At 44.8% G+C, this 27166-nt stretch overlaps 1 protein-coding gene across 1 annotated transcript in view; it reads left to right on the plus strand.

Annotated features, from left to right (window-relative positions):
- FBLN2 (fibulin 2) overlaps positions 1-27166 on the plus strand; it is a 669658-nt gene that overhangs the window by 616367 nt on the left and 26125 nt on the right. Inside the window, exons 14-15 of the mRNA XM_078661453.1 lie at positions 22312-22440; positions 22990-23115. Coding sequence (XP_078517579.1) covers positions 22312-22440; positions 22990-23115 — 255 coding nt within the window. The remainder of the gene's footprint in view (positions 1-22311; positions 22441-22989; positions 23116-27166) is intronic.

Consider the following 27166-nt stretch of genomic DNA (forward strand, 5'->3'; position numbering starts at 1 on the left):
AGTAGGTTAACTTGCCAGGTTGTCATGGGAGTTTAAAACTGCTCAAACAGGCTCTGCAGTGGCAGGCGTGAGCCATATTTAAAGGGCTACTTAGTGGGTGGCACAATCAGTGCCATAGGCCCACTAGTAGCATTTGATTTAAAGGCCCCGGGCCCCTGATTTACTGGCCCTGGCCCCCTGGGCACCGCGGGGGAATTAACTCAGCAGAGAAGGGGTTAAGTAAAGAGCACATGCACCTTAGCACAGGTTTCAGTGGTAAAGTACCCAGATTCCTGAAGCCTGTAAAACAAAGTAAAAACAAACAGTCAAAGGAGGTTAGAGGGCAAATTGTCACACACTGAAGGAGAAAAGGAAGAGACTCCCTTCACACTTCAAAAGACTGCTCTTTTGATTCAGTAATAGATATCAAGGATGTGGCTTGGACACATCTCAGCAAATGAGATGGGGCCAATAAGGGAATCAGGGCAGGGCATCTGGGATTAATCTTTTGATGCTCAGCACTCCCACTGTGGCTGACATCCAATTGTGAACTCTGGTCACTCAGATGAATATTGTTGAGGGACAATCAGCTTCAGAATCTAGCATTTGACAGACAGTCTTTAATGAGGCAAGAAAAAGAAAAGTGTCTACTGCAAGAGAAGCAGAACCCCAACAGAAAACTTCAAAGACTGAGACTCTGAATTACATTTTGATGTCTGGAAAGGGACTAGAAGAAATGGGGGTTTTTCATTAGCCAAGCAGCCACACAGGCTGTGTGAGAAGAAGAAGCTCTGCAAGACTTCTGCCTGTGGCCAGAACTGAGGACAAAGGCCTGCTAGTTTCCTTCTGGGTCAGAGGACATCACCCAGGGAAACCAAGACACCTGCTCTGAAGCCAAGAGTACCAGCACCTGCTGCACTGTGAGGAAGAAAAGAGTGTTGAGGGAGCGAGGTCCAGTAGGGAGCCCTACCATGGGGACTTGCTATGCGAGGTGTGAGGATTCGGCTGTGCACTGATCAGGTCCTTGCCCATGTGCAGTGTCAACTCAGCAATCTCTGCATGCCAGAGAGGGCCACCATGGGCTGAGCCGTGTGTTGAGCGCAGTGCAGGTCTTGCTAAGTCTGTACCCCTGTGCTGCGGTGACCCGTATGCCAGAGGGGGCCACAGGTTAAGATGCTACCTGGAGAGGTGTAGAGACTTGCAATCGTCTACAAAGGCTGCTTGTTCCGGAGGAGCCTGCATCCGCTTTATCCTCTACCATGGCATCCCCTTATGCCAGGAGGCACTACCGGTACCAACATTGCCAAAGGTTTCTGGATGCTGCCTGAAGGAGAGACATATGCTATGTTTGGCTGGGTGGACCCGCACTGTGAGGGAACTGCTCCCAACTCACCCCTGAAGACTGAAGAGAGCGCCGCGGGTGACGCTGCACCCTTGCTTGCATCATTCGGGAGCTGAAGAAAGTATTCTTCCCTCCCATTGGGTAAAGCCAAACTTACCACTTCTCCACGAGCTTGGATCTGCTCTGATAACTCAGTCAACTTCAGCAGCGCCGCTCCGGAGAAAAGGTCTGCATCAACAATTGCTGCCACAAGGAGTCAGACTTATCCGAGCAGAACAGGACACACAGGTGCCTGCGCTGAAAGCACTCACTGCACCACTGAACTCTTCTGTGCTGTAAGTGCGAGTAAGACATGAACTGGGCCAGTTGGACCCCAGGTAACTCTCTTGCTAATGGTGCTGAGACACCTTAGACACTGTTGACTAAAACCTGAAGAGTCAAATGGTAACTCTTGAGTACGGCCTGATAGTGAGTATTTTCTGGATGTGCCACCAGTGAACCGGGAATAACTGCGTACATGGTACATGAAGGAGGGTAGGACAGGGATTTGCCTGACAACTACCATAGCTCTGACCTCAAAGGGGTTGTGTTGTTGCTTCTGAATATCATATTCCTTTGCAGGTGTAGAGTTAGAAATAAAAATACTACTTTTTCTTATAAAAGCATGTGTTTTGACTGGACATTGAATTAATGTTTGCAGTATTTGCACTTTGAGTTATGAGTCACTGACCTGTATCTGCATCTCTTATCTCCCCTGAGGGGTCGTGACAGCTCGACCACAGCTACCACTGAGAGTCAAGTGCAGAAAGAGTACTTGGCCCAGTTGCTCGGGATCCACAGTAGGTCAGGCCCTGGGCATCAGGAATAAAAGGCCTCATCCACCAAAGTTAGGCCCAGTAACACCTGCATGCCCCTTGGCCATCTGAAAGGGGTTCTGGCATCTGCTATGACCACTTGGATGGATGTTGATCTCAGACTAAGGCTCAAAACTACCAATTTAGTAGCATCTCAATGACAGCGAAGCAGACTTTGCCCCACAGTAATGACAGAAAGGAGTACGTTTGCAAACCATGAAGTTTATTAACAAATTGATAAAGATATAATCACAAATCGAAACAGCTTAATCTTGAATAGATAATCACCTGAATACAGCATATGTGATAATAATCTAAATGGGTCAAACAGCAAATGTGAAAGCAAGTTATTAAAAGACAGCGTATGCAAACTTAGATAAATTCTACCCCCCTTAAGAGTAGACTCCCTAACGCAGTGGTAGCTCCCCCTCGAATGCGGAGAAGCATCGCCCCTCTGCTGCAAAGCAGTAAAATAAAGAACAAATACAATGATAATAACTTAAGGTTATTATCCTTGTATTTGTTCCTGCTGCACAGCTTTGCAGGGTGGCGGGGCTGCTCTGTTCTCAGTGCGAGGCAGGGGTGGTTTGCCCACTCCAAGTGTGCAGTGACTGTTTGGCCGGCCTTCTGGGGACGGCCAAAGCAGTCTGCGTGGAGAACATGCTCAGGCCCCCATTCTCTGGCTGAGCGTCGATCCACAGCTCTCAGACCAATCATAACGCTGCATTGCCGCATTGTGATTGGCTTAGGGGAGGGAGCCTGGCTGCTTCCTGTTCCAGCCCTTAGAGACAGAGAGGACGTGCGTTGCGGGAGAGCGGCGAGAAGACAAGTGTTTTTATTTTTTATATTTACATCTCATTCTCCCCTGTGCACCCCCCACTCCACCACCCGCCCACCCCGCCACTCCCGATCAGTGCTGGTTGCTACTACGCAAACGCTAAGCTAAGGTGCAGGCAAATTGGGGAATTTTAAAGTAGCAGGTGTCAGCAAATATAGAATTGCAAATAGAACCAAATGAAGGTGTCGGTCAAGAAAGAGAGAAATGTACTTGCTGTTGAAACTGTTTCTATGAACAGAAATATAAGGAGTATAACATCTTCAGAGAGAGAAAGGAAACTCCACCTTTAAAGTTGGACACGGGGGAGGAGCTTGGCGGGCATCCGAGATGGCCGCTTGAGCACAGCGCTCTCCGGACCCTCGCCGCCCCCGGCATTTTATCCTGACTGAATCCTGATTTCTTGCAAGAATCCGTGTGGAGGACGTTTGGCTGATCAGCCTGGCACCTTTCAGAAATTGATTTGGATCTCTTATTCCTGAGATATGATGGTCTGAACTTTTGGACTCCGCCCTCGAGGTGCGCCCGGGACGGGGTGCGGTTCTGTAGCCGTCCTGGAATTGAACAACAACGGCAGGAGATCTGGCCTTGTGGGTCCCCCTTCCTAAGTTTCGGTTTCGATTCTGTTCCGACTTGGGCCACGGGTGTGACTATCGAGTTGCGGCTGAGACCTGGAGGCGGATCGGCTGTTGGGTTTTTCCTGCGGACTATTTGCTGGCTTGGCGACCTCTACCCGAGTTGTGCCCCTCATTTTTGTGTACTTTTGATCCTGTGCTTTGGGTGTCGGGCCCGTCGACCCTGGTGGCTTGTCCTGTGACGCATCTTCAAAATGGCGGGCAGAGGGGACAGAGAGACGCGCAAGACGAAAGCACCTCTGCGGGGAGCCCCGGTTCAATCAAATGTCATGGACCGCTATACTCATTCTAAGGGGTCCCCCGGAGCTGCCCTGCCTGGCTCTAGTACAGCGTCCGAACGAGTTTTGGAAGAGTCGGCGGAGCCCTCCCTACAGGACATCATGGGCGCCATCTCGGGCGTGAGGGAATCCACCGGCCTACAGTACGAGGCCTTGGCCCATAAACTTGACACAGTGGCTATTGAGGTTAATCTTATTCGTGCTGATCTCGGCAAGACGAATGAGAGGGTGCAATCGTTGGACATTAAATCGTCCAGCCTCACGAAGGACGTCTCCGAGCTCCAGACAGAAGTCGGAAATCTCCGTCGGGTGCACGACTTCATGACCCGACGTCTGGAGGATTTTGAAAATAGGGCACGTCGCTGCAATGTTCGCCTGGTTGGTGTACCGGAGAACCCTGAACCCCACTCGGTGGATCTCCTGGTTGAGGATCTGGTCTTGAATCATCTTGCCCCTTCCGGCCTTACGAAGTTCTTCACGGTGGAACGCGCACATCGTGTTCCAGGGGGCAAGGTTCGGCCGGGAGCCCCGCCGAGACCCATTGTAGCGAAGCTTTTTCACTATAGAGACCGGGACGCTATCCTGCAGGCCTCACGGGTGAAGGGCCCGGTGGCCTTTGAGAATGCTACGGTGAACTTTTACCCGGACTTTTCCCAACAAGTTCAGAAACAACGGATGGAGTTTCGTGGGGCCAAAGAAACGTCTTCGGGATCGGGGCTTACGTTATGCTATGCTCTATCCCACCAGACTTCGGATCGAGTATAATGAGCGTACCCTTTTCTTTGATCGCCCAGATGCTGTTAATGACTGGCTAGACTCCTTGCCTGACCGTGCTCCTGAGACTGAATCCGCCGCTCACCCTGGTGGTGCCGAGGGTGGTGTGGAGATCTGACTGTTTGGCTCACATGTTTTATTTTGAATACATTTTCAGGATTGTTGACCGGCGTTCCTCTGCATTGTGATTATTTTATCTTTCTTTTGTTACTTTTCGTTCTTGATGTTTGTCAGGGGCGGGTGGACCGGAGACCTTTCCTCCTCCGGGGTCTTTGTGTAGACTAGGGGTTATGGGGCGACAGGCACACTGCAGGTTGGGGTGGCTCTTTAGCTTTTTGCAGGGGTGCAGGGTGGGGGGTGTTTCTCTTCAGTTTGGGGGAGGGGGGCTGGGAAGTTCTTTCTTTTTTGTGTGTTGTTTTCAAGGCGAATTGCTCCTGTTTCTGCTGCTGTTTCTGGTGTCTTGCTCGTGGATGAGGGGTCTTGGCTCGGGTGGTTGGGATGGGGGGTAGAGGGTTGAAATTTGTTTCCTGGAACGTTAATGGCCTGGGAGATCGTATTAAGCGCAGTGTGGTCTTGAATTGTATACGACGTTTGTCGCCAGATATTGTTTTCATGCAAGAAACCCATTTGATTGGTAATGTTTGTAATGCGATGAATAGATGGGGCTACCGCCTTGTGGCGCACTCGGGGTTTACCTCCGGATCTAGGGGTGTGGGTATCCTTGTTCGAACCTCCCTCCCCCTAGCGATTGACGAGGTGATTCAGGATGACCGTGGGAGGTATACTGTCTTGGTGGGTAGATATGAGGGCCGCACCCTATCTCTCTTTAATGTTTATGTTCCCCCGGGTTTACAGACTTCTACTTTCACTGATTTGGGCCGTGTTTTGTTAGATCTCCCTGAAAGTACTCTCTTCCTGGCCGGTGATTTTAATTCGGTGCTTTCCGGCCTTCACGATCGCCATCCCCCTAGGGATACTCCGCAGGCTCAGCAGTGGTTGGGTGGGTTTCTGGATACCTTTGGCCTTGTGGACTGCTGGCGACTTTTGCACCCCACTCAGCTCCAATACACTTTCCATTCTGGGGCTCATGGCAGTCTGTCTCGGCTGGATTATTTCCTGATGCCCGCGGCCCAGTCGTCAGCGGTTCGCGAGATTTTGCATTTGCCAAGGGGTATTTCTGACCACTCGCCGCTCTGGCTTCGTTTCGAGGTTGGGGTGGAGACAGCGGGCCGAGTGGCTCCAATTAACCCATGGTATCTTTCCTCTCCTGAGACTCGTACCCTCTTGCTCAAGTCCATAGATGCATATTTCCTGGAGAACGAGGGGTCGGTCCCTTCGGCTGTGTCCCTGTGGGAAGCCTTTAAAACTGTGATTCGTGGACAGGCCCTCTCCTTGATTGTTGAAGCCAAGAAAGCCGGGAGGAGGGAGGTGGTGGACCTTGAGGGGGAGATCTCTGCTTTGGAGGATGAGTTGGGATCTGGTGTCACGCCTGAGAAACTCCATGCCCTGGGTCTAAAACAGTTTGCATATAAATCCCTGGTCACAGACGCTGCTAAGGTGATGTTTCGTGAGCAACATGGCAGATTGTACGATGTGGGTGATAAGGCGGGTAAACTCCTAGCGTGGTTGGACAAGAAGGAAAGAGTTAATCGTGTGGTGCCTGTGATTCAGTCTGCGAGTGGTGAGAATGTGACTGATCCGACTGCCATTGTTGATCGTTTTGCAGAATATTTCCGTGTTGTATATGCTCCCGTGTCTGAGAGGGACGTGGCTGACTCCCGCTTACTCTTGCGCGATATCACTTTGCCCTGTGTCACCGACCTGGACCGTATTGCTTTGGACTCCCCTTTTACGAATGATGAGATAGCGACTGCTATCCGTTCGCTCCGTTCGGGCAAAGCGTTGGGCCCGAACGGGTTGCCCATTGAGTTGTACAAGCTACGCCCCGATAAGATGGCGCCGTATCTTCGCGCCATGTTTCTAGAATCTCGTGAACGTAACATCCTTCCCTATGATCAGCGCCTGGCGACAATTGTCGTCATCCCTAAAGATGGTAAACCACGTGACCTCTGTTCCTCATATAGACCCATATCCCTGTTAAATGTTGAACCCAAGGTTTTGGCGAAACTTTTGGCGACTCGTCTCCTTTCGGTTCTCGGGGATTTGGTCCATCCGGACCAGTCTGGCTTTATCCCGCATCGCAACACTGCTTTGAATCTGCGACGCCTTCACGGCGTGATGGCGAGGGCGGGGCTTCTGACTGAGCCGGCCATTTTGGCGTCCCTGGATGCCTCTATGGCCTTTGATACTGTGGAGTGGCCCTATCTATGGGCGACTCTTGAGAAATTCGGATTCGGGTGCGAGTTTATTAGCTGGATTCAGTTGTTGTACGCGGAACCTCTGGCACAAGTTGTGGTAAACGGTAGAGTGTCGGCTCCCTTCTCCTTGGGCAGGGGTACCCGTCAGGGTTGCCCCCTGTCCCCGTTGTTGTTTGCGCTCGCTCTTGAACCATTGGCGGCCTGGCTCCGGTGGGAACCGTCCCTTAAAGGGATTCGCTGGGCCCCGGACTTCGAGGACCGCGTCTCGCTTTATGCGGACGACATCCTTTTGTACCTTACTTCCCCTCGCAAGTCTTTAACTGTTTTATTTGACGTTCTTGTGTCCTTTGGCGCCAACTCAGGCCTCGTCATCAATTGGACTAAATCCTGTGTGTATGTTTGGTCTGGTGTCTTGCCTCCGTTGCCGAGCAGACTTCCTCTTCAGGTGGCCAGGGATGGCTTCAAATACTTGGGGGTTTTTATTACCTTGGACTCGTCCCTTCGTTTTGATCATAATCTCCTTCCCCCATTACTTAGGCTACGTTTGGACGTTGCCCGTTGGCGCAGACTTCCCCTTTCTCCCCTGGGTCGGGCGGCCCTGTTTAAGATGATGTCATTGCCGCGGTTTCTCTATGCTCTCCAGAATTATTTTGATCCTATCCCTAAGTCCTATTTTCGGGAGATTGAGAGCCTTCAGAGGCAGCTTATTTGGGATGGGCGGCCGCGCATTGCTCTCGCGAAACTTTCCATCCCGTGGTATGATGGGGGCATGGCGCTCCCCGATATTAAGAGATATTACTGGGCTTCCCATCTGTCCGCTATCAATCACGCTATGTTTTCGCCAGGTCGTAATCCGGCGTTTGAAATGGATAAACTTCAGCTTCCGGGAGGTGACTTTAACAGAGTGCTTTATTCTCGCTCCGCTGGGCGCCATCTTGTGGGACCTACATTGACTGCTTTGACGGTGTGGCGTGCCGCGAATGTGAGCTTGGGCTGGGAGGATCGCTTGACGTTGGCGACGCCGCTTTATGCTTCAGAACGTCTGGGCGGTCTTTGGTCTTCCAAGGGTTTCGACCGTTGGGACATGATTGGGATTTCCAAGGTGGGGGATGTGTACTCTAAGGGTTCTGTGCGTTCGTTTCAGGCCCTCCAGGCTGACTATGGCCTGAGTGGTCGGGAATTCTTTCGTTATTTACAGCTCAGGCACGCCCTGGCCTCGGTGTTTGCTCCTGGTGAGATTCCGCCTGACTCTTCCCCCCTTGAGGACCGTATCCTTGATGGACATCTTCCTGATAGCACTATCTCCCTGATCTATAAAAAGTTGATTAACAATCGGACCGACTTATTGGCCCGACTTCGGGAATTGTGGATGGGAGATGGGTTAGAACTTGATGATGAGGATTGGCAATCAGCCCTCTCCTCCCCGAAGGAAGTGGCTATTCCGGCTCGTCTCCGTCTGGTTCAATTGAAGATCCTTCATCGGGTGTACGTGACGGGACCGCGACTGGTGGTGATGGGCTTTTCCTCCGATGGATTGTGTAAGCGTGGGTGTGGTTTGCGTGCTACTTTCCTGCATATTCTCTGGGAGTGCCCGATGGTGGCTGCTTATTGGGCGGCCGTGCTTGAAGTGATGGCTGTGGTGACAGGTGTGTCCTTGTGTCCGGAACCTCGTCGATGTCTTTTGAATGTTTGGGAGCCCACGGACTATTCGGTGGCACAGACTAGATGGGCCACCCTGGGCTATATGGTTGCGAAGCGAGACATTGCACAACTCTGGGGGCCTCCAGGCCCCCTGACCTCTCGAAATGGGAGGATAACATGGATTGGTCCATGTTCCGTGAGAAAACTGTCTATGTGGCCAGGGGCAGACCCAGGGCATGGGTGAAGATGTGGGGTCAATGGAACGACTACCGTGGCGACATTTGTACTCCTCCCTTTGTGGGCACTGTTGAGCTTGCCCTGTCTCCATAGGCAAGCGTTCTTGGAACCTTTCATATAGGGGTTGTGCTGGTGTCTCCGGCCCTCCCCCTCCCCTTTTTTGTACTGACTTCTGTGTCCCTCCCCCCCCCCTCCGAGCTCCTCAGTGCTTAGTGTTTTGCTGCTGTACTTCTGTTGCTGTCCCCCCCCTTACATCCATTGAGCTGACCTTCGGTACTATACTTTCGCCTTTTGTGTGTGTTTGTTCTATTCATATAAATAAAATTTGTTTTTGTCCTGTAAATAGTGCTGAGTATTGCATTGTTGATTGACTTTTACCTCTGCGGGCATATATGATATGTGTCTACTCCTCTTTTAGCGGCCGGCCCGTGTGGTTGTAGGCCCATCCTTGTACTTTTTTGCTTACTCAAATAAAGGTTTTTTAAAAAAATAAATAAATAAAAAAAAAATAAAGTTGGACACGGACAAGTTTAACTAATTAGGGCCAGAGTCACACAATTAAAACTTGAAACACCTAAAAAAGCTACACAAAGTTCTCATAAAGTAAGAACCAATGAAATCTAAATATTCATAGTGAGCTCAGTGTTGGACTCTTTCACATTATTAGGCAACAAGTAGCTCCAGTCCAACGGCCTTATGAGATATGAGACAAAGATAGGACTTCTTCTTCTTCTCTGACTCCTTTCTTTCCCAGGTGCAGAAACTAACATTCAAATAATTATTTACATAAAGTTCAATAACATTTGAAACTAACAACATCACTATAGTTCCTGGAGCCTCAAATGAACAGAAAAATAAGGAATAAGGCTTCTTGAGAGAGGGAAAGGAAAGTTCTTCTGCAAAGGTGGACAAGTCTAACTAACTAGGGTCTGAGTCACACAAATAAAACATGAAATTACCACATAAAGATACATTACACAAGTCCTCACAGAGTAAGAAGCAATACAATCAAAACATTCACAGTGTACTTGGTGTAGGTCTCTTTCTCATGATAAGGCAAATAGCAGATCCAGTCCCACAGCCTTTGGAAATATCAGACAAAGGGAGATCTTCTTCTCCTCTGACTCCCTTCCTTCCCAGGTGCAAAAACTAACATTCAAATAATTAGTCGCATAAAGTTTCAATCAAAACATTTCAGACTAACAAGATCACAGTAGCTCCTGGAGTCTGACATGAAAGAAAGATTATGCACAGCAAGCAAGAATACAACATTTCATTAAAATGGAGCTATCATTCTGAGGCTGAGCACTACTCAATCTTAATTGATATGAATGTACATTAATTTTAGCTAATCTTTATTATAAAAATCACTCGTTATAGTCAATCCAAATGTAAAATCATGTGCATAAATGGAGAAACTGTTTATACGTGTTACATGTTAGCATGTCATTAAATTCAAACCAAAAATAGTGACTTTGCATCAGTGGTCCAGGAGCTGAAGAATCTAAGGCTGTGGGTTGCACATGATAGTGGGGTGGTCCCTTGTCAACTAAGGTCATATATAGTGAAGTATAAGGTGCACTATACAGAGAGCCGTAAATTCAATGAATTCGTTAAACTTCTTTCAGTGGATGTTCTGCCACAATATCAAGCCTTAAATATCGTTCTGACAAGATATCTTACTCAGATTATCAACTATCAGATATTGTAAACTGAAGTATGTAGACAGGTGCTACATATTTATTATTCTTAACCCTGAAAATATGTACCTTGAAGATATACGCCATCATCATCACGGTAGGTAGATGTGGAGTTAAGAATGGTAAATCTATACTGACCCAAGATACACTTAAATTCACAATATTGTGGTAGTTGATATACTGGAATCAGTTTCATTGCGCAACAATATTTTGTCACTCATATTGTGACATACATCTCAGCTAATGCAGACTTCTCATGGAAGAGACACCTGCTCCTGCTACTTATCTGTTGTAGGCAACAGCACCACAGCATTTTGAACGATCTGCAGAAATTGATGGCTTAGCTAGGTAGACCTTTATGAAAACTGCTGACTCGAGTGGTGACTAAAGCCACAGAGACCCCAGCAGGAAAAGAGAGCTATTGAAGCCCCTGTTAAATAAACATAGGAGAAACAAGAATGCCTGAGCAGCTTTGATGATCAAAGGCGCACAGGACAAGTAGAAGTCCATGTACTCGGGGACAGTCGAGACAGAACAAGTCCAGATACCTACTGCCTTTGGCAACATGTCCCATGTAACATGTCCCATGTCCATATATCTAGTGAGGTGTCAAAAAATGACCATTTCTGAATTTTGAACTTACAAGCTACAAGACGTTACTTTCTTCCCTTTGTTATCTTTTTTGGGAAACAGAGAACAAATTATGTAAAAGCTGATTGTGGGTGATGATTAGGACAAATATTTCAATCTGATTATAAGGTGTGCATAACGGTCATAGTTGTATTCAGTGACCCTAACCTTGTGGTTGGCGTTAGAAGTGGTTAAATGTAAAAAATAAAGAAATGAGACAACTATGGCAAATAGCGACAAAGATAACTTGATGTAACAGTCCTATATCAGTCCATTCATTTAATTTAGCAGGATGAAAAAATGTATTCTGAATTGTTTATGGGGTTTGTTCAGTTGAGTGACAGTTCTTTAATACAGAAGGTATTGTGTCACAATTTAAATCAGAACAGCCTTTTTTCCCAGTCTAGCAGACCTGTTTCTAGTTTCTAGGAGGCTTTATCTAAACCTCAACAAAGCCAGAACGTTTTTATATATTGCTCCTGGGACTAGGATCCACACAAACCACAGGATTTAATAGATTGCATCTTATTCTAGAAAGTTTCCTTTATAAAGTTCTGAGATTTCTTAGCTTTGTGTCAAAATTGGCTGGCCGACAGTAGTCATGATTTAAAGTTTGAGATTGCAGCATTTTGCCGCAGGTATTATGTTAATTGCGGCTGACTGTATGTATAGGCTCTTTTTTCCTCTAACTTTAGTCCAGAAGACTACTTCAAGGAGTCAAAAAGTACATTTATTTATTTCGGTAGATTTAAAACACAATGGGCCTGATTACAAATGTTGGTGCTATTTATTCCTCCTGGTTAATAACGATACAACAGCGTTAATTATTTAACCGGCACGATAAATAGCACCTATTATGAGTTTCTAGGGAATAGCATGCAGATTTTGTTGATCAGTGCACCAAAATCCGCATGTTACGGTAATTACCATATGGTTTTCCCCTGTTAAAATTCAGCAGGTTTGACCTGCTGACATTTAACAAAGGTTGAGGCTAACGCAACTGATAATTATCGGAGGCATTAAATAGTTTCAAAATCTTACATTCAACCTATGTGTAAATTGTTGGTGGCTGTTGGAAATGGGATTTCTGGTTGGCTAGGGCTAGCGCCTAAGCCAGGCAGAAACCACCACTCTAGTCAGGGCAAGGGAGTTACACCTTGAAGATAACTCCCTGCTCACCCCCTTTGTAGCTTGGCACGAGCAGTCAGGCGTATCCCAGAGACAATATGTAAAGCATTTGTGCAACACACTCACACAGCAGCGACACACTAGGCACACCACAAAAGAAACTCCACACAAGGTTATATAAACAAATAGCCTTTGTATTACTCATAAAACACATTAGAACGCAATCAAATATATACACTGTGCCACCTAGCACTAGGTATTACTTTACAGGGATTATATACACTACAGGGCCAATCGGGCCACTGTCATAACATCACCACTTACAGTTAGTGAAAACAACCAATAACAACTGATAACGGTACACTTAGCATAAACATATTAGGCCAACATCCTAATTAGCAACAGTGCACTAAATCATTAGCACAACTCAGTCACTACTGGCAGAGACTGTCCCTAACAGCCCACATTATGCGTATATCATGATCAGCTGTGTACCATAGCACCCCCTAATAGTGAGAAACCCTCAATTACTGGGAATGCAGTCCACAGCACTATTACGTCAGGATTGCTAAGCATATCACATTAGGTACACAGAATTAGCAGGGCATCGCACAGGGAGATATCATGCCCACAGAGTCTCTGGAGCACATCTAATCCCAGTATGCCCGCCTCAGGCATCTGCAGGTCACCCTTACTGAATATCTAGGGTGTAGTCCAGCCAACGTAATCCAAACTACATGGGCTTCTCACCGGCAACGTGCCCTTACATCAGGACAACATCTGCCCATTAGACAACTTCAGTTACTGGCACCGAAGTGCGTGCACCTTTTTTATAGAGTTTTATATAGCGCGAACTAGACCCAAACCGAATCGGGTATCAGAGCGCTTTACATAGCACCAGTTACGTTACATGAGGACAGACATTCATTTTTGTTAGGCACGGGGAGATTAAGTGATTTGCCCAGAATCACAGGATGTTTGGCGTCGTTACCAAGACTCGAACCCAGTTCCTCCAGGGCCGAGGTCGAGCGCCCTAGCCGTTAGGCCAACTCCTCTCCCTCTCACCTCTATCTCATCTACGCTACCACAGCACTTCAGCACTTACCGTGTAGGTTGCGCGGGCCACTATTTGAACCACTTGCGCCCTCGTTTAGGAGAGATTTCTCTCTTGGTCTCCCCGAGGATCACAAGCGCCCTCACTGGACCGTTGCGCCAAGGGAGAAAGACAGCGGCTCCCTGGGTCCACGCGGAGCTGCCCTGCACCAACCTTGCTTTTCAGTGCTTTACTCCAGAGAACTTGCTCGACCAGCACTCCTGTTTGGGTGGCCTGCCAGCTCACGGTGCCGTCCCTGTTGTTCGCCTTCACCTCCGCACATAAAGATTCCAGTCGGGCCTCACAGGCCAAACCCAAGGCATGGAGCGACTTCTCTCCGCTCGTTAAGACTCCTATCGGGTCTCGTCGGCCGGGGGCCAAGTGTAGAGCGTAGTCTCTACACCTCGCACTGGCCTGGGGATAAAAGTGGTGCAGCTTCCTCCAGTCGGGAGCGTACACGGAGCTAAGCCACGGGGCACACCACATGGAAATGAGAAGGATTTCTAGATGGGAAATCATCATCCACAGTAGCAAATTGTTCCATCTCTGACAGAGAGGATTTCAGGAGGCCAAGCGCTGCTCCCCTGATTCCAATAAAATGGAGACAGTCAACAAATTGTGATTGGCCGTATCCAATGCGGCGGAAAAATTTAACAAAATCAGATCTGGATTGACTCCTTTGTCCAGAGTAGCTCTTAAATCTGTGGATGCAACAATCAGGGCTGATTCAGTGCTGTGTTCACTCCTGAACCCAAAATGAGATTATTATAATTGATAAACAAAGCCAGTTCTTTGCTTGTAGCCTTTTTAACAATTTTGGCCGGAAAGGCGAGGTGTAATATTGGCCAGAAATTGCTGGGATCCAAGGGGCTGAGATTGGATTTCTTCTGTAAAATCTAAGGATAAACATTTGGTTGAACATTTCGTTGAAGAAATTAACCAGATGTCTTGATATAATCTCAGGGACTAATTGAATTATCTTAGGAGGACTGGGTCTAGAAGGGATCTAGATTTTTGGCTCAGTACCTGATCGTCCGTGAGCAATGGAAATGAAGAGAGTATAGGTGTGCCAGTGGGAGAGGAGAGTTTACACGATGGCCTGGAGATGAGTCCCCGGTTTCTAGCTCAGGTGATAATTTCTATTGAGGATATGGCCTGATGCCTATTTGTGATAAAGATATTATAGATATCCTCTACCTGTGCCTGAAAAAAAGTGGCTAGAGTGTTACACGAGGACTGATTGCTGATGGTATTGTTTTTATCTGGAATAGTGGCAAGTTTTTTTATTGTTGGAAACAACTCTTTGGTGGAGTTTTTATAAGTTTCTATCTTCTGGATAACGTAAGAGGATTTGTATTCATACTTTTTTTGTTTGTAAATATCTTTTTCAATTGGATCATAATTCTGCCTCCATCTGCGCTCCTGTCAGCAGCAGACTTGTTTAGGGCATCTAAGATTCACCGAAAACCACGGTTGTGATGGAGTGGTTCTCTGATTGGTGATAACACTTTCAAGAGCTAGCTGTTTTGTTGCTGAATCTAAACAGAAGTGACAGAGTCAAGATTTTTGGAGATTGTAGGCATGGAGAGGCTAGAGCTGCATCTAGTAGGGTGGAGTCAATTTTGTGCCAAGGTCGGTTTTACATGGCTGATTAAGAGGTAATACCCATCGTGGTTCTGGCTGGAATCTTTAACAGAGACATAACTGCCATGGGGTTAGACCAGGTAAGAGGTAGTAAATCAGTAGGAGAAACGAAGGTGTTATCTGATAAAAGTCCATCTAACAGATGGCCAGCCACATGAGTTGTGGAGTTGGCCAGTTGAACTACACCGAAACTTCTCATCATGTCCATCAGTAATTCCGAGTCCTTGCCCTGAGAGTTTCCTAAATGAAAGTTAAAATCTCTGAGGACTGTATAGCCTTCAAAGTTAACTTTAGATTCTAGTAAGTGGCTTAAAGCTTGAGTATACGATAATCTCATACTGGGTGGGCAATAGATCAACAGACCTTTGATGGTGACATTGTTATTGAGCTCAATTTTAAATGAAAGTGCCACTCAAATAAGGGGGGCACAGCTGAAAAAGTGGCTGTTCAATGGCTGTGAAATTTATAACGAGTACACCACCTCTCTTCGCTGTTCGTTCGAGCCTTAAGGTGGTATACCCATTAGAATTGGACGGACCAGTTCAGGACCCGAAGTGGCATCTGCCCAGGTTTCAATGCTTAATGCTAATTCTAGGTTTCAGGACCGAAGAAAATTAAGAAAACTCAAGTGCGTTTAGCACAAGGGCTATGGCATTAATTAAAGTGTAGCATGTTATTCGCTGAGATATAGGTATGTTGGTATTTACCAGATTTAACAAATTGTCTGTGCCAATTTTAAGATTGGTTGAAGTGAGATTACAACCTGGACACTTCAGAGTGTCCGCAAAATTAAGGGGATCAAGAATGGAACAATAGCAGTTCTTACCTGAAGAATAGAGCTTCAGCAAGTCTTCCCTCATGTAGCTAAGTAAAGTATTGAGTTGGGAGTGGGAAACCGGCAGTGGGGCTGGCTCTGGGCACTGCCCTGGCAGAGGCGGGTTTCCCTTTGGTGTACCTTTGATGTGTCAGCGGCGCATCGGGCTGTTGCCCTGCTTCCTGATTGGTTCCCTGCTCTAGGTCAGCACACAAAGCAGGAACCACTAAAAACAAAAACCCTCGCCAATAAAGTGCAACAGCCATGACAGGGTTATTTAAAAGCTCAGTTTAAAAATGAAAAAGTTGTGCAATAAGTCAGGGGAAAAGACAGATGGCCTTATTACGAGTTTGGTGATCCCGTGGACCGCCGCATCGGCGTGGGTGGTCTAAGCGCGGTGTGCTCGGCAGTCTGACCACCGTATTACAAGTTGGGTGGATCCGCTTTGCAAAGATTGCCGCTGGACCACTGAGACTGCCAGCAGACTGCCAGGCTCGCGGTCGGGAAACGGCAGCTGCCAAAGGGCGGTACAGTAGAGCTCCACCCCTGTACGTATTACGAGTAGTCTGTTGCACAAGCGAACCATGGCGGTTCAACCGCCAGCTTCAAGGTGGCAGTAAGGAAGGATTTGGGGTGCGTACTCACTCCTTTCTTCTTCTGCCAGGCAGATTCCAATGTGGAGCCCTATCTCCAGGTCCCCCCTTCACAGCAGTTTCTTCACCCCGAGGATTACAACCCTCTGTGCGGCAATCTACAGGTAAGTTCTTTTCATACCATATACCCATTGCCAGGACTGCCCACATATGGGCTGAACACCGGTAATGGGTATACGGTATTGTCCCACATATTATCAAATAAAGGGAGAGGGGGACTAGGAGCTAATCAAGGTCTAGTAACCGTGCTCCAAAAGACGATATCCAATTCAACAAGGGGGGTTACTGTTCCTGGTAAGACACTAAGAGTGTCAAGAGAAAGGAAGCGAGAGAGTAGGTAACTAGGTACTGCACCAATTCTTAGAGGACAGTCAACAAGAATGTTCTTTTTTGCCCTCACACATCCCGAGGGATGTCATGCTTCATCATCGGGCGGGTGCTCCACGTCAGGCCAAGGCTCCAAAGCCCTAAGCGTCCTCCAAAGGGTCACTTTAGTGGTGATCTTTGTTATTTTGTCGTTTGATGAGTGTGCGAGTGTCCTAGTGGGGTAGTGAGAAGTGAGTGTGAAACTAAATAATCAAAACTGTCTCTAGGGGATATCACAATGGTTTTAATATGCTGATTACCTTGTCAGAGTAAAAAACCCGTAGGTTAGTGTTACTTATTGGGTAATGATGACCCCTAGTAGCTAAAAAAAGGTCAACATTTTCATGCCTAGAAATGGTCAAACTGATCCTGGCCACTTCATCAGGACCAAAATGAATATAAGTTAATAGTGAGTCAACCCCACTCTTAGACTCAGAATGAGCACCCCCCTCTCTTTTTGAAGGGTGGCACCTGCTCGTGATAATTATCACCGTTGGTTCGACCTAGATAGCTGGGAGAGAGGAAAGGAGAGAAGAGAGACAGTACATAGACAAACATATTAAATAAACATATTAGATGGTGTCCAGCAGGATCATGTCCAGTTGGTTCACAGACATCAGACAAAGACTCACTGGTCATTAAACAATTATTAAAACGTACAACACATAATATCACTGTCAGGCACCATCGTTTGTTTCAAGGTCATCGCGCCTCTCGAGTACTTTATGAACATCTTATATACTGTGATATAATTGTCCTTGCCACATGCCCCTTGTATGTTAGTATCACTTCTGTGACGCTGCGCTATTCGTAGTAATGTGAGAACGCCATGCAGATCATAGTCAGACAGACTACATAGTCTTACCTAATTCTTCTAGTAATCGATCTTCATTAGCTAGTGCACAGTGACTGCACCGTTACGGACTGTCAATATCAAAGGGGAACAGGGAAGAAAGAGGAGGCATGTTTAAAAGCCTAGATCATTGTTAGCATGAGTCGTGGTCCCATTGTTATTACCTTCAGTAGGTAGATAGAACTGCTTACGGTTTTGCCGAGTGCGCTTCTCGCTGCACCTACCTTCGACCATGCGTGCCAGAATTGTGGCCACACTGTTGGGCGGCGTCTATCATGTAGATTTTGTCCTTGTTGCCTAACGTCCGGTTGCCTGAATTCCGGTGGCCGTGTCCTGTGCCGTTGTGCATGTACAGACGCCATATTGGAGTGGTAAACAGTGTTACAAGCAACTCCCCAAAAAATTGGGTTTTGCCAAAAAATAAGGTTCAGGATGATAAATATAATGAAGATTTGATAGTGGTGTGGTTAGCCCGTGAATGAGTTTGATGTTCATATAAGCAAGTGTGTCATCAAGGTACTCTCACGCCTCCATTCTCTTGACACTCTCAGTGTCTTACCATGAACAATTGTCCTACATATATCATGCATATGAGTGATTCTGATACATATGCAGTTGAAATGCACACAAGTATATTTGGTAAAAGTACTCACCACCGCTGAAAGATCCCTTCCCCGACACCTCCGGCCCTGTGGCCAACTCATAATATGGTGGTCTTTGTACCGCCAGGACCGTGGGCTGTTGGTGGGGGCGAACGTGGTCCTACGGCAGTCAGATCACCAAACAAGTAATAAGGCTAAAATATTTTGCCACTTACTAGAACGTCCACACTGCTGCCTACAACATATGGGCTCTGAGCTCTTACAGGCTCCCCCCCCTGCTGCCTGATTCGTTCCCTGCTCTAGGTCAGTGCGGGAAGCAGGTACCACTAAAAATAAGGAACATCGGACAATAAAGTGCAACAGCGATGCTAGCGTTATTTAGAAGCTCAGTTTAAAAAAGAAAAAGTCAGTGCAAAAGCCAAAGTCTAAGTATAAAATATTGTGTCACTTACTTGCACATAGTTCAGTTAATAGTGGCTAGACTGTTCAGCTGTTGGGAATTGGCGGAGTGGAGTTGGTTAGCTGCACGTGGTAGGATAGAGGAGGATGGGGAATGTGAGAAGAAGGTGGGAAAGGACATGAAGTAGAGGTGAAAGCCACATCTTCATTCTCAAGGAAGTTGAGGAGAATCTTAGCAGGTTTAGGCTACACAGGCGTACAAGTGAGGAGACAGAGCTTATTGATGTTAGATAGGTTAGATTAGTTAGGCGACGTGTGTGATAAAGAGTATCCACATCGAAGAGATGGGATGATACGAAAACGGGGGGGGGGGTTGAAAAGTAGGGTTGTTATCGAAGCATCCAAACACTTGCTAACCGAAAGAGGATCCCCATTTGACCTTCAAATTAGTTACCCTAAGGAAATACTGGGGTGAGTGAATTGGTAAAGGTTTCCAGTCTGCACGCTTGTAAATTTATTTTTTGTTACTTTGCAGTGCTTATGAGCTTTACAAAATTTAACATAAAGAAATAACAGGGCACTGGGTCTGGTGGCTTTGTGGACTAACTCATCTACTGTAGGGTCCTCTAGTAGACCTCATGTTCACAGGTTCGAATCCCATTTGGTCAACTCAGCCTTACATCCTTCTGAGGTCGATAAAATGAGTACCGTTGTGTAACAGTAAACATATGTTATTCAGCGCCAAGATACCCTTCAGGGTGGGCATGTGCTTTATAAAAACACGTTATGTTACATCTACTAAAATTAGATTTGAGGGCAGTGGGATTTCTAGCAAAGTGTGATAGTTAAAAAGCTTAGTAGTTCGGTACTTAAATTTCCATATTGATGGCTGCCCTAGCACAGCGAACATACATTTGTCCTTGCAAACAGGAATTGAAACGTTTTGCACCCAGCTGTATTATTATGTTCTTTTTCAGCATAAGTGATCTATGGCCCCTCACATTGATCAGGACATTGAGTGGAAGTGATAAAATGAAGTTAGGCAGCTATGCAGGTTTGCTCCCTTGCACAATTCTCCCTTTAAATGCTTGCATTACATGTAAGCCAAGGGTGATCTTCCCCGCAAGCCAGTTAAATCTGATCATTTTTTGTGGGCTCAACAAAGTAAGTGGTATATAAAATAGCATTTACCACAATTTAATGTGAAGCCTTCATTTCTGCTTTCTTACTCTGCATAGCCCTGTAATATTCCTCTGTGCTGGAAGTTATACACAAGGGATGTTCAAATAATAAATGTATGAAGTGAAGTTTTTGATTTATAAAGTGTGACTCTCTCTACCAAGAAACAGAGCTTTTAATATAGATGTTGGTCCAGGGAGTGATGGTGGAGGAGGAAGGCTCTTTTATATTCTAAAAAAAGCTGGGCTGCAAAATGATTGGGAATTGTTCTGACTCCATATATGGTTTTAAACTCTGGAGGTCTACTACTGTGGGGAAAGTGAATAATCTGCGCAACACTGATACTTATTTGACAAAAAGCAGTATCTAAAAAGTGACAGAACACATGCACTCGAAAAAGAGCTACAAGGGCAGATGAGAGGAGGCTTTTTAAACTCTGGTAAACTAAAAATCCAACCTAAATCAAACAACCAATCTTCTAAAACATGAACGTTTTTTGGACTTTTTCGAGAAGAACAGTTTTATCAATTAATGACTGCCAAAGATTTTAGCTGAATAAATTGCGATTAAATTCAAATGTATTAGAATTATTATAGAGCTCACAGATCTTTTTATGAGCTGTTGAGTATGGTACATCATAATTAAAAAAACAATGCGAACCACTAAATAACGGTTTAGATCAGGGAGTGCAACTGGAAAAACCACAGACTTTCTGGCTATTGTTTGATCTCTCCTTTTGTGCTTAATATAGCATTAATACCCGCCGCAATGGGCGATAACAGTTGTTGAATGCCCTGCACCTAAGGTATAGGCCCCAGCTGTGGATGAGGAACTTTAACAACTGATAAAGCCCGAGGCAGAAAGTCTAGAATGTTTTTAGTACAAAAGACAGAGCCACCCAATAATCCCTCGAGGACTGGGTATGATAATAACCAAACTACATAAGTGTCCCCTAAGGAATTGTTTATCAAATCTTTACTATTTATAAATCGTCACATAGAGTGAATGTATATTACACAATACAAGGGATATTTTGCAATTCTTATTTATTTAAATCAAGATTTTGTTATGGCAACGACAATACTACTGACATTTCAAATCCCATCGTAAGTAGTATATAACATCCTTTGCTATCTTTGCATGGACAGATAATATACCATACATCAACGAGTTTCAGTTCAACTTATAACTGTTTTCACAATGACACAGAGGTTCACTTGTAAGCAAATCGATGTTAATAGCGTCAACGTTTCGGTCCGCTAATGGTGAAAACATTCCCCTGGACCATCCTCCAGGATTACCGATCGGTCGGAGACGACAGCGTGGCCCTTTCACTCTAGTAGTCAGTCAAGACACAGAGCAGCAGAAAAGTGAAATTTCTGATTTGAGCACGTTCAATTACTGTGGACTTCAGCTCTGAGAATGTGCAACAATCTATCGTCCTGAGGATGGTCCAGGGGAATGTTTTCACCATTAGCGGACCGAAACGTCGACGCTATTAACATCGATTTGCTTACAAGTGAACCTCTGTGTCATTGTGAAAACAGTTATAAGTTGAACTGAAACTCGTTGATGTATGGTATATTATCTGTCCATGCAAAGATAGCAAAGGATGTTATATACTACTTACGATGGGATTTGAAATGTCAGTAGTATTGTCGTTGCCATAACAAAATTCTTGATTTAAATAAATAAGAATTGCAAAATATCCCTTGTATTGTGTAATATACGTTCACTCTATGTGACGATTTATAAATAGTAAAGATTTGATAAACAATTCCTTAGGGGACACTTATGTAGTTTGGTTAGAATGTTTTTAGAGCATTCCACCAAACTGGTGGAGTGCTCTAAATTAAAGAGGGAGAAACAAAAACATTACATTGGAATGTTAAAGGAGAAGTCGTTACTGACCCTCTGTCAGCTCATTGTCTTCAGTGGAGACCTGAACATTCCAGTATTCTAAGTGTCTTTATTAATTGAGGCTCTAGCTGTACACGTCATCAATGGAATGTTCTAATTGGGCTCCATCTAAAAACTAGGTGTCTTGCTTTTGTACAAGTTGTTTTTTTATTATTTAAAAAAACAGCAAAATAACTATTTTGGAGAGCATTCCTCTGGCATCTTTCAACACCAGCACTAGAAATATAAATGTCTTCAAAGTTCTGCCATGGGATACAATGATGAAGTGTAACCCATTCTCCATGAACCTGTGTGCGTGCCCTTCAGCTCGAAGACAGTGCGTTCCTGCCATATAAATGAATTTCATTGTTGTAAATGATCCTTTCATGATCTTTACACCACATAGTGTACCTCACCAGGGATCTGACTGCCACTTTATTCCTTTTTGTTTTCTGCAGACATTGATGAATGTGAAACTGGCGTACACCGCTGTGGAGAGGGCCAGGTGTGTCACAATCTTCCAGGAACGTACCACTGTGACTGCAAGAGGGGGTATCAAGCGGATGCGTTCAGCAGGATATGCATTGGTAAGTGAGACAGGAGGATGGTTTGGATGATTGGTGGGAGATCTCTGATTGATGATCTGTTAAACCAAATGCGATTTGGCAATATTATTTAATGTCTTGGGGTTTTTCCTTTCCCAGCTGCTAAATGAGGAAGCACTTGTAAGGCACGTTTTTTTCATGACCAATCTTATTTCCAGTACCTTCCATATTCCTCTCTGTCATAATTGAGCTGATTCCACAGATTTTGATACATTGACGCTTTCTAATTTAGTCCATCAATTCCCTTCAGACAATTTACCTTGCTTTCCCCAGGTGGGCTAAATTCATCTTCCTGAAGGTCACAGGGGTATTCATCGTAGCAACGCATGACAAGCCAAATATATGTTATTAAGTTACATCAGCACTGTACCCCAATTAAAGTAAACGCTCAGAAAATATGAAGTCCTTGGCTCTGCGGTTTTGCACTGTACACATCAATCTACGCCACCGTCAGAATATCCTACCATCTCTCTCTCTTTGTTGCAATCCATTCTTTTCACAGTGAATGCATTTTGCTTGTTTTGCTGACAGATATAAATGAATGTTGGAATTATCCAGGACAGCTCTGTCAACACACCTGTGAAAATACCCCAGGGTCCTACCGCTGCTCATGTTCTTCTGGCTTTCGGTTAGCCTTCGACGGGAAACATTGTGAAGGTACTGTTCTTAATTTACCTGCTTTGCCTTGTTGTTGATACAGATTCAATGTTGTGGAAGTTGGTTAGCATGTATATTCAGCCCAAGGTTAGAGGGTCTTACACTACATGGGCCATCCATCATAGGGGACTATTATCCAATCATGTTGGATTGTGTATTATGGCTGATGTAAAATCAGGTGATACTTTTGGTTCAGCCTTTAGTGTGTAGGTGTTCTGTTCACTTCTCCAATAGAAACAAGACAAGTGACACTAATTGAATCCCTTGTGACTCTTTTGTAAGAAACAAGTCATTCAGTGATGGGATTTTAGAGACACATTGCCCCAGTGGAGTTGCTACTTAAAGAACTATGAATCATCAACATGTTTTCACCCTTGGTTCAATGGTTTTCATATGATTTTTGTCGGGGTGTCTCTGTTTCACCAAAGGCCAGTGCGCACATCCTGTAAATTGTCTGGGGATCTCTCCCGCCTAAGGTGCAGCGATAAAGGAATGGAAGATCCACTTCGTGTGTGTAGGTAGTTTAAACTGTTCAATTAGTTTTATTAATCCATTCCATTATATTATGATGAACATATTATTTTGTCTCCCTGTGTGTTTTTTATGAGTGCTCCTCCATCAGAAGAGTTCTTTCATCGCTTTACTTTAAAGGACGAGTTTTGCTTGCCTTTATCTGCATTATCTTCATCTTCCTGCTGTTTATAGAGCTGAGTCAAATCAAATTGGGGGAAATTGAATAAAAGTGTTGACTGCCTATGTCCAGGACACACCTGGAGGACAGTGGGCCGCCTTGCTCTCACCCTAGACCTCCTGAGTACTTAATTTGACTGTTGTTATTAATCTAACATCTCGCATCTAAGCGTTGAGCACTATACTATCAGTAACGCTGGATTAGACCATGTGTGTTTTTCAAAAGGTTGTAAATTGGGGCAGAGGCGAAGATCTTCTGGCAAGTCATTCCATAGAGCAACCACTAAGGGGATAGTTTCTCCCCCATCCTTGGAATAATGGATTTGATTTAGATAATGGTCATAATTCTCTTTCCATCTGGTATGGCAGACATGTATTCTGTTTTTAATATGCACACTTCTTTGTGCACAAATGTCAGAGACTTAAACTAAGCGTCTTCTTGCATAAGCAACCAAAACATACCTTCCCGAACAAGAGATGTACGCTAGCTGAAGAGTGTCACTCTAACAGCCCTGGTTTCGTGTCTGCAGTAATACTACACAGAGAAGATGTCAGTTAAATCATACCATTTTAAACAAACAAAACCACTCAAATTCAGCAGGTATAGTTATTTCAGGTAACTATAACTTGTGCCCTAAGGTAACTATAACTCACGCCCTTGACATGCACAGCTAATTACATGCATATTACATCTCTTGTGGCATGTATTATGACCTAATTAATTTCGCTGCAAAATTTGCAATGACATCAGTAATGACAAGTCGGCATGTCGGGCACGAGCTATCTTAGGATACAAGTTATTTAATGGCTCTACTTGTATCACTACATCACTTGGTGGTAATTCCATCATGATTACCGCCTGAACCAAATCTGTAGCAAGAAGCAACAAAATATGAGCAATATATGAGTAGTGTGTGGGATGTGACCCACCCCAAAGAAATGCATTCTTGGCTTGGAAGTTGGGCCTGGGGGCTCTGAGTTGTGTTCCTGTGTCTGATTTCCTCATCTTGCACCAAGAATAAAATACAAAACAGTGACCATTGTTGTAAAACAGTAGAGAGAGAGAGGGACGGAGATGTACATCTGCCGGCTGAATTTCAGAATGTGAAACCAGATCAATACCAGTTTTCCTGCTTCTCCCAATTGTGAGAACCCAGGCAAACATTTAATTTGACAGAGCCTCCCTTTTCTTTATTTTCACATATGAGAGCCTTTTTAATCACTTGAGTTCAGGATGTGCATTGTACAAGCACCTATCATGTTTGATTTAATAGACTGTAATGTTGCTCCATTTATAATAAGAATTTGGGAAATGTTTTGGCTTTACATAACTACTGACTTGCCTCTTAGTTCTCTAGCTGCATTGTGGTTGAGGGTGAGCCAACAATGTTTCTAAGTTCATGTTTAAAAACTGTCACTTTTAATAAACGTCTATCTATGTAGTGATATAATCTGATGTACTAAGGTGAAGCACTTCCACATATTAAAGAAGTACACTTTTTTTAAAATTTTGTGGAGACTGTATCATATTTTTGTTGCACAACATACATGCCAAACGTTTCCATGGCTTGGTTCGTGCTTGAACTCATAGAGTCAAGCCAGGCCCTTGACTTGGCTCTGACTTAGGTCACCCTATTAATTTACAGGCACACCCACCTCTATTTGCAACTTGGGCTTAGTACATGGGACCGCCTATCACTTGATGAAATGTAAATGGTGAGGAGTGGAAACCTGGAGCCCTGCCTACATGCACAGATTTGACAACTCTGCATGAAGGCTTTTTGTAGCAGCATGAAGAAGAGTATATTCAGTGAAAATACATTTAAAATAAGTGATCCCAGGGGATTCTAGGCTGTTGTGTTGTATGTGACCGTAGTCATGAGTTTCAAGGAAAAACTACCATACCCAGGTGAGATGGGCAGGGGAGTAGCTTTTTGTTTTGGGTGTGACACTCTCCAAATGCATTCTTGGCTTGGTAGTTAGGCCTGAGGGCCCCGAGTCAGATTTGCTATGTCTGTGTCCGCTTTCCTGTGGTTTTCATTTCGCTAAGAACTTTTTACTTGTTAATTTTTTGGGGAGCAGAAACTTAAATGTATAAAGTGGTTTATCAAAAAAATAGTACATTTGCACCCATAGAAGGTCTCCTTGAGTGGGTGCAAATGTCCTTTTTTTGGAATTCACACACATTGGCAATAGTAGTTTTGGAAAGCTGTGCCAGTTTCAGGTTTGCAGGCATGTTACTGGCAACCAAACACCAAAAGGTGATGGGTGGGGAGAATGCTTGTAATCAGTCTAAACAGTGGCAATCTCTCAGGGCAGCATTCTAACCCATTGTCTTTTGTCCACTGTGCCACTCTAGACAGGGAACCACCTAATGCATATTAGTGCCGACCTTGTTACTGGTGAAAACCACCCATTCTGAACCTTGGTCATTTCACCCCTCACCCTGCAAACAGCTGCATTTTTAGTTGGGAAATTTGAGATTCACAGACCCCAACCCCATTGCCTAAGCTATGCTTCTTTCCATGTAATATAAGTCGTTTCCTTTCTTGAATGTTGTATTTTCTGAAATGACTCTCATGTGGTGCTGCTGAATGAGTTTTGAGGCAAAAGCGTTCTTGCTGAGGACAGCACTTTTTATAATGCAGGTCTTAAATCTTTTAAGGGTATAGATCTCAGAAATGAATTTCCTGCTTACAGTTGTGCATATATCTTCAGTTGATATATATGCTATCTTGCCAACTCATTGTCCCTGTTTATTTAAAACATCCTCGTAAGCCATACTATGCCAAACAGTGGGTGAATTATGGTTTTGGAACTAAACAAAATAATGACCAAATGGCATTATATCAAAATACAAAAGAAGACATTTTTGCACAATTGGCAAAATATTATTGTCTTATTTCATAGGATATTTTGTAAGTTGTTGGGACTATGGAAAAAAACGAATATTTGTGAATTCTTAAACTGAAGCTCTTTGTGTTCAGAAATGTAGTTGCAACACCAGTTTGGAACGCCATTCCGCGCCAATCCGTCGCACAGCATCAATGCCTTCTGGCACATTGTCCATCAAGTATACCATAATATATTCCATTTTAACATGCTTCTCAGTTCATCCATTATTAATCTTTTCAAGTTTTTCCATTTTCCTCAATCGGAGTGTTCATGCCATTTTATCCAGGTTTCTAGTGTTCCCGCCGTGTCCATCCGGACCTCTCAGAGAAAACACGACTAAGCATTTTACATTCAGGACAGTGTTTATTTTGTAAAAACCCAATGCATTTCGCTCATGTTTGCACTTCTTCAGGGGTCACTATAAATGCAAAAAATAGTACACAGAAATCAGTTTGTTATCTTTACA

The sequence above is a fragment of the Lissotriton helveticus genome, chromosome 9 (assembly GCF_964261635.1).
Source record: "Lissotriton helveticus chromosome 9, aLisHel1.1, whole genome shotgun sequence".
Classification (NCBI taxonomy): domain Eukaryota; kingdom Metazoa; phylum Chordata; class Amphibia; order Caudata; family Salamandridae; genus Lissotriton; species Lissotriton helveticus.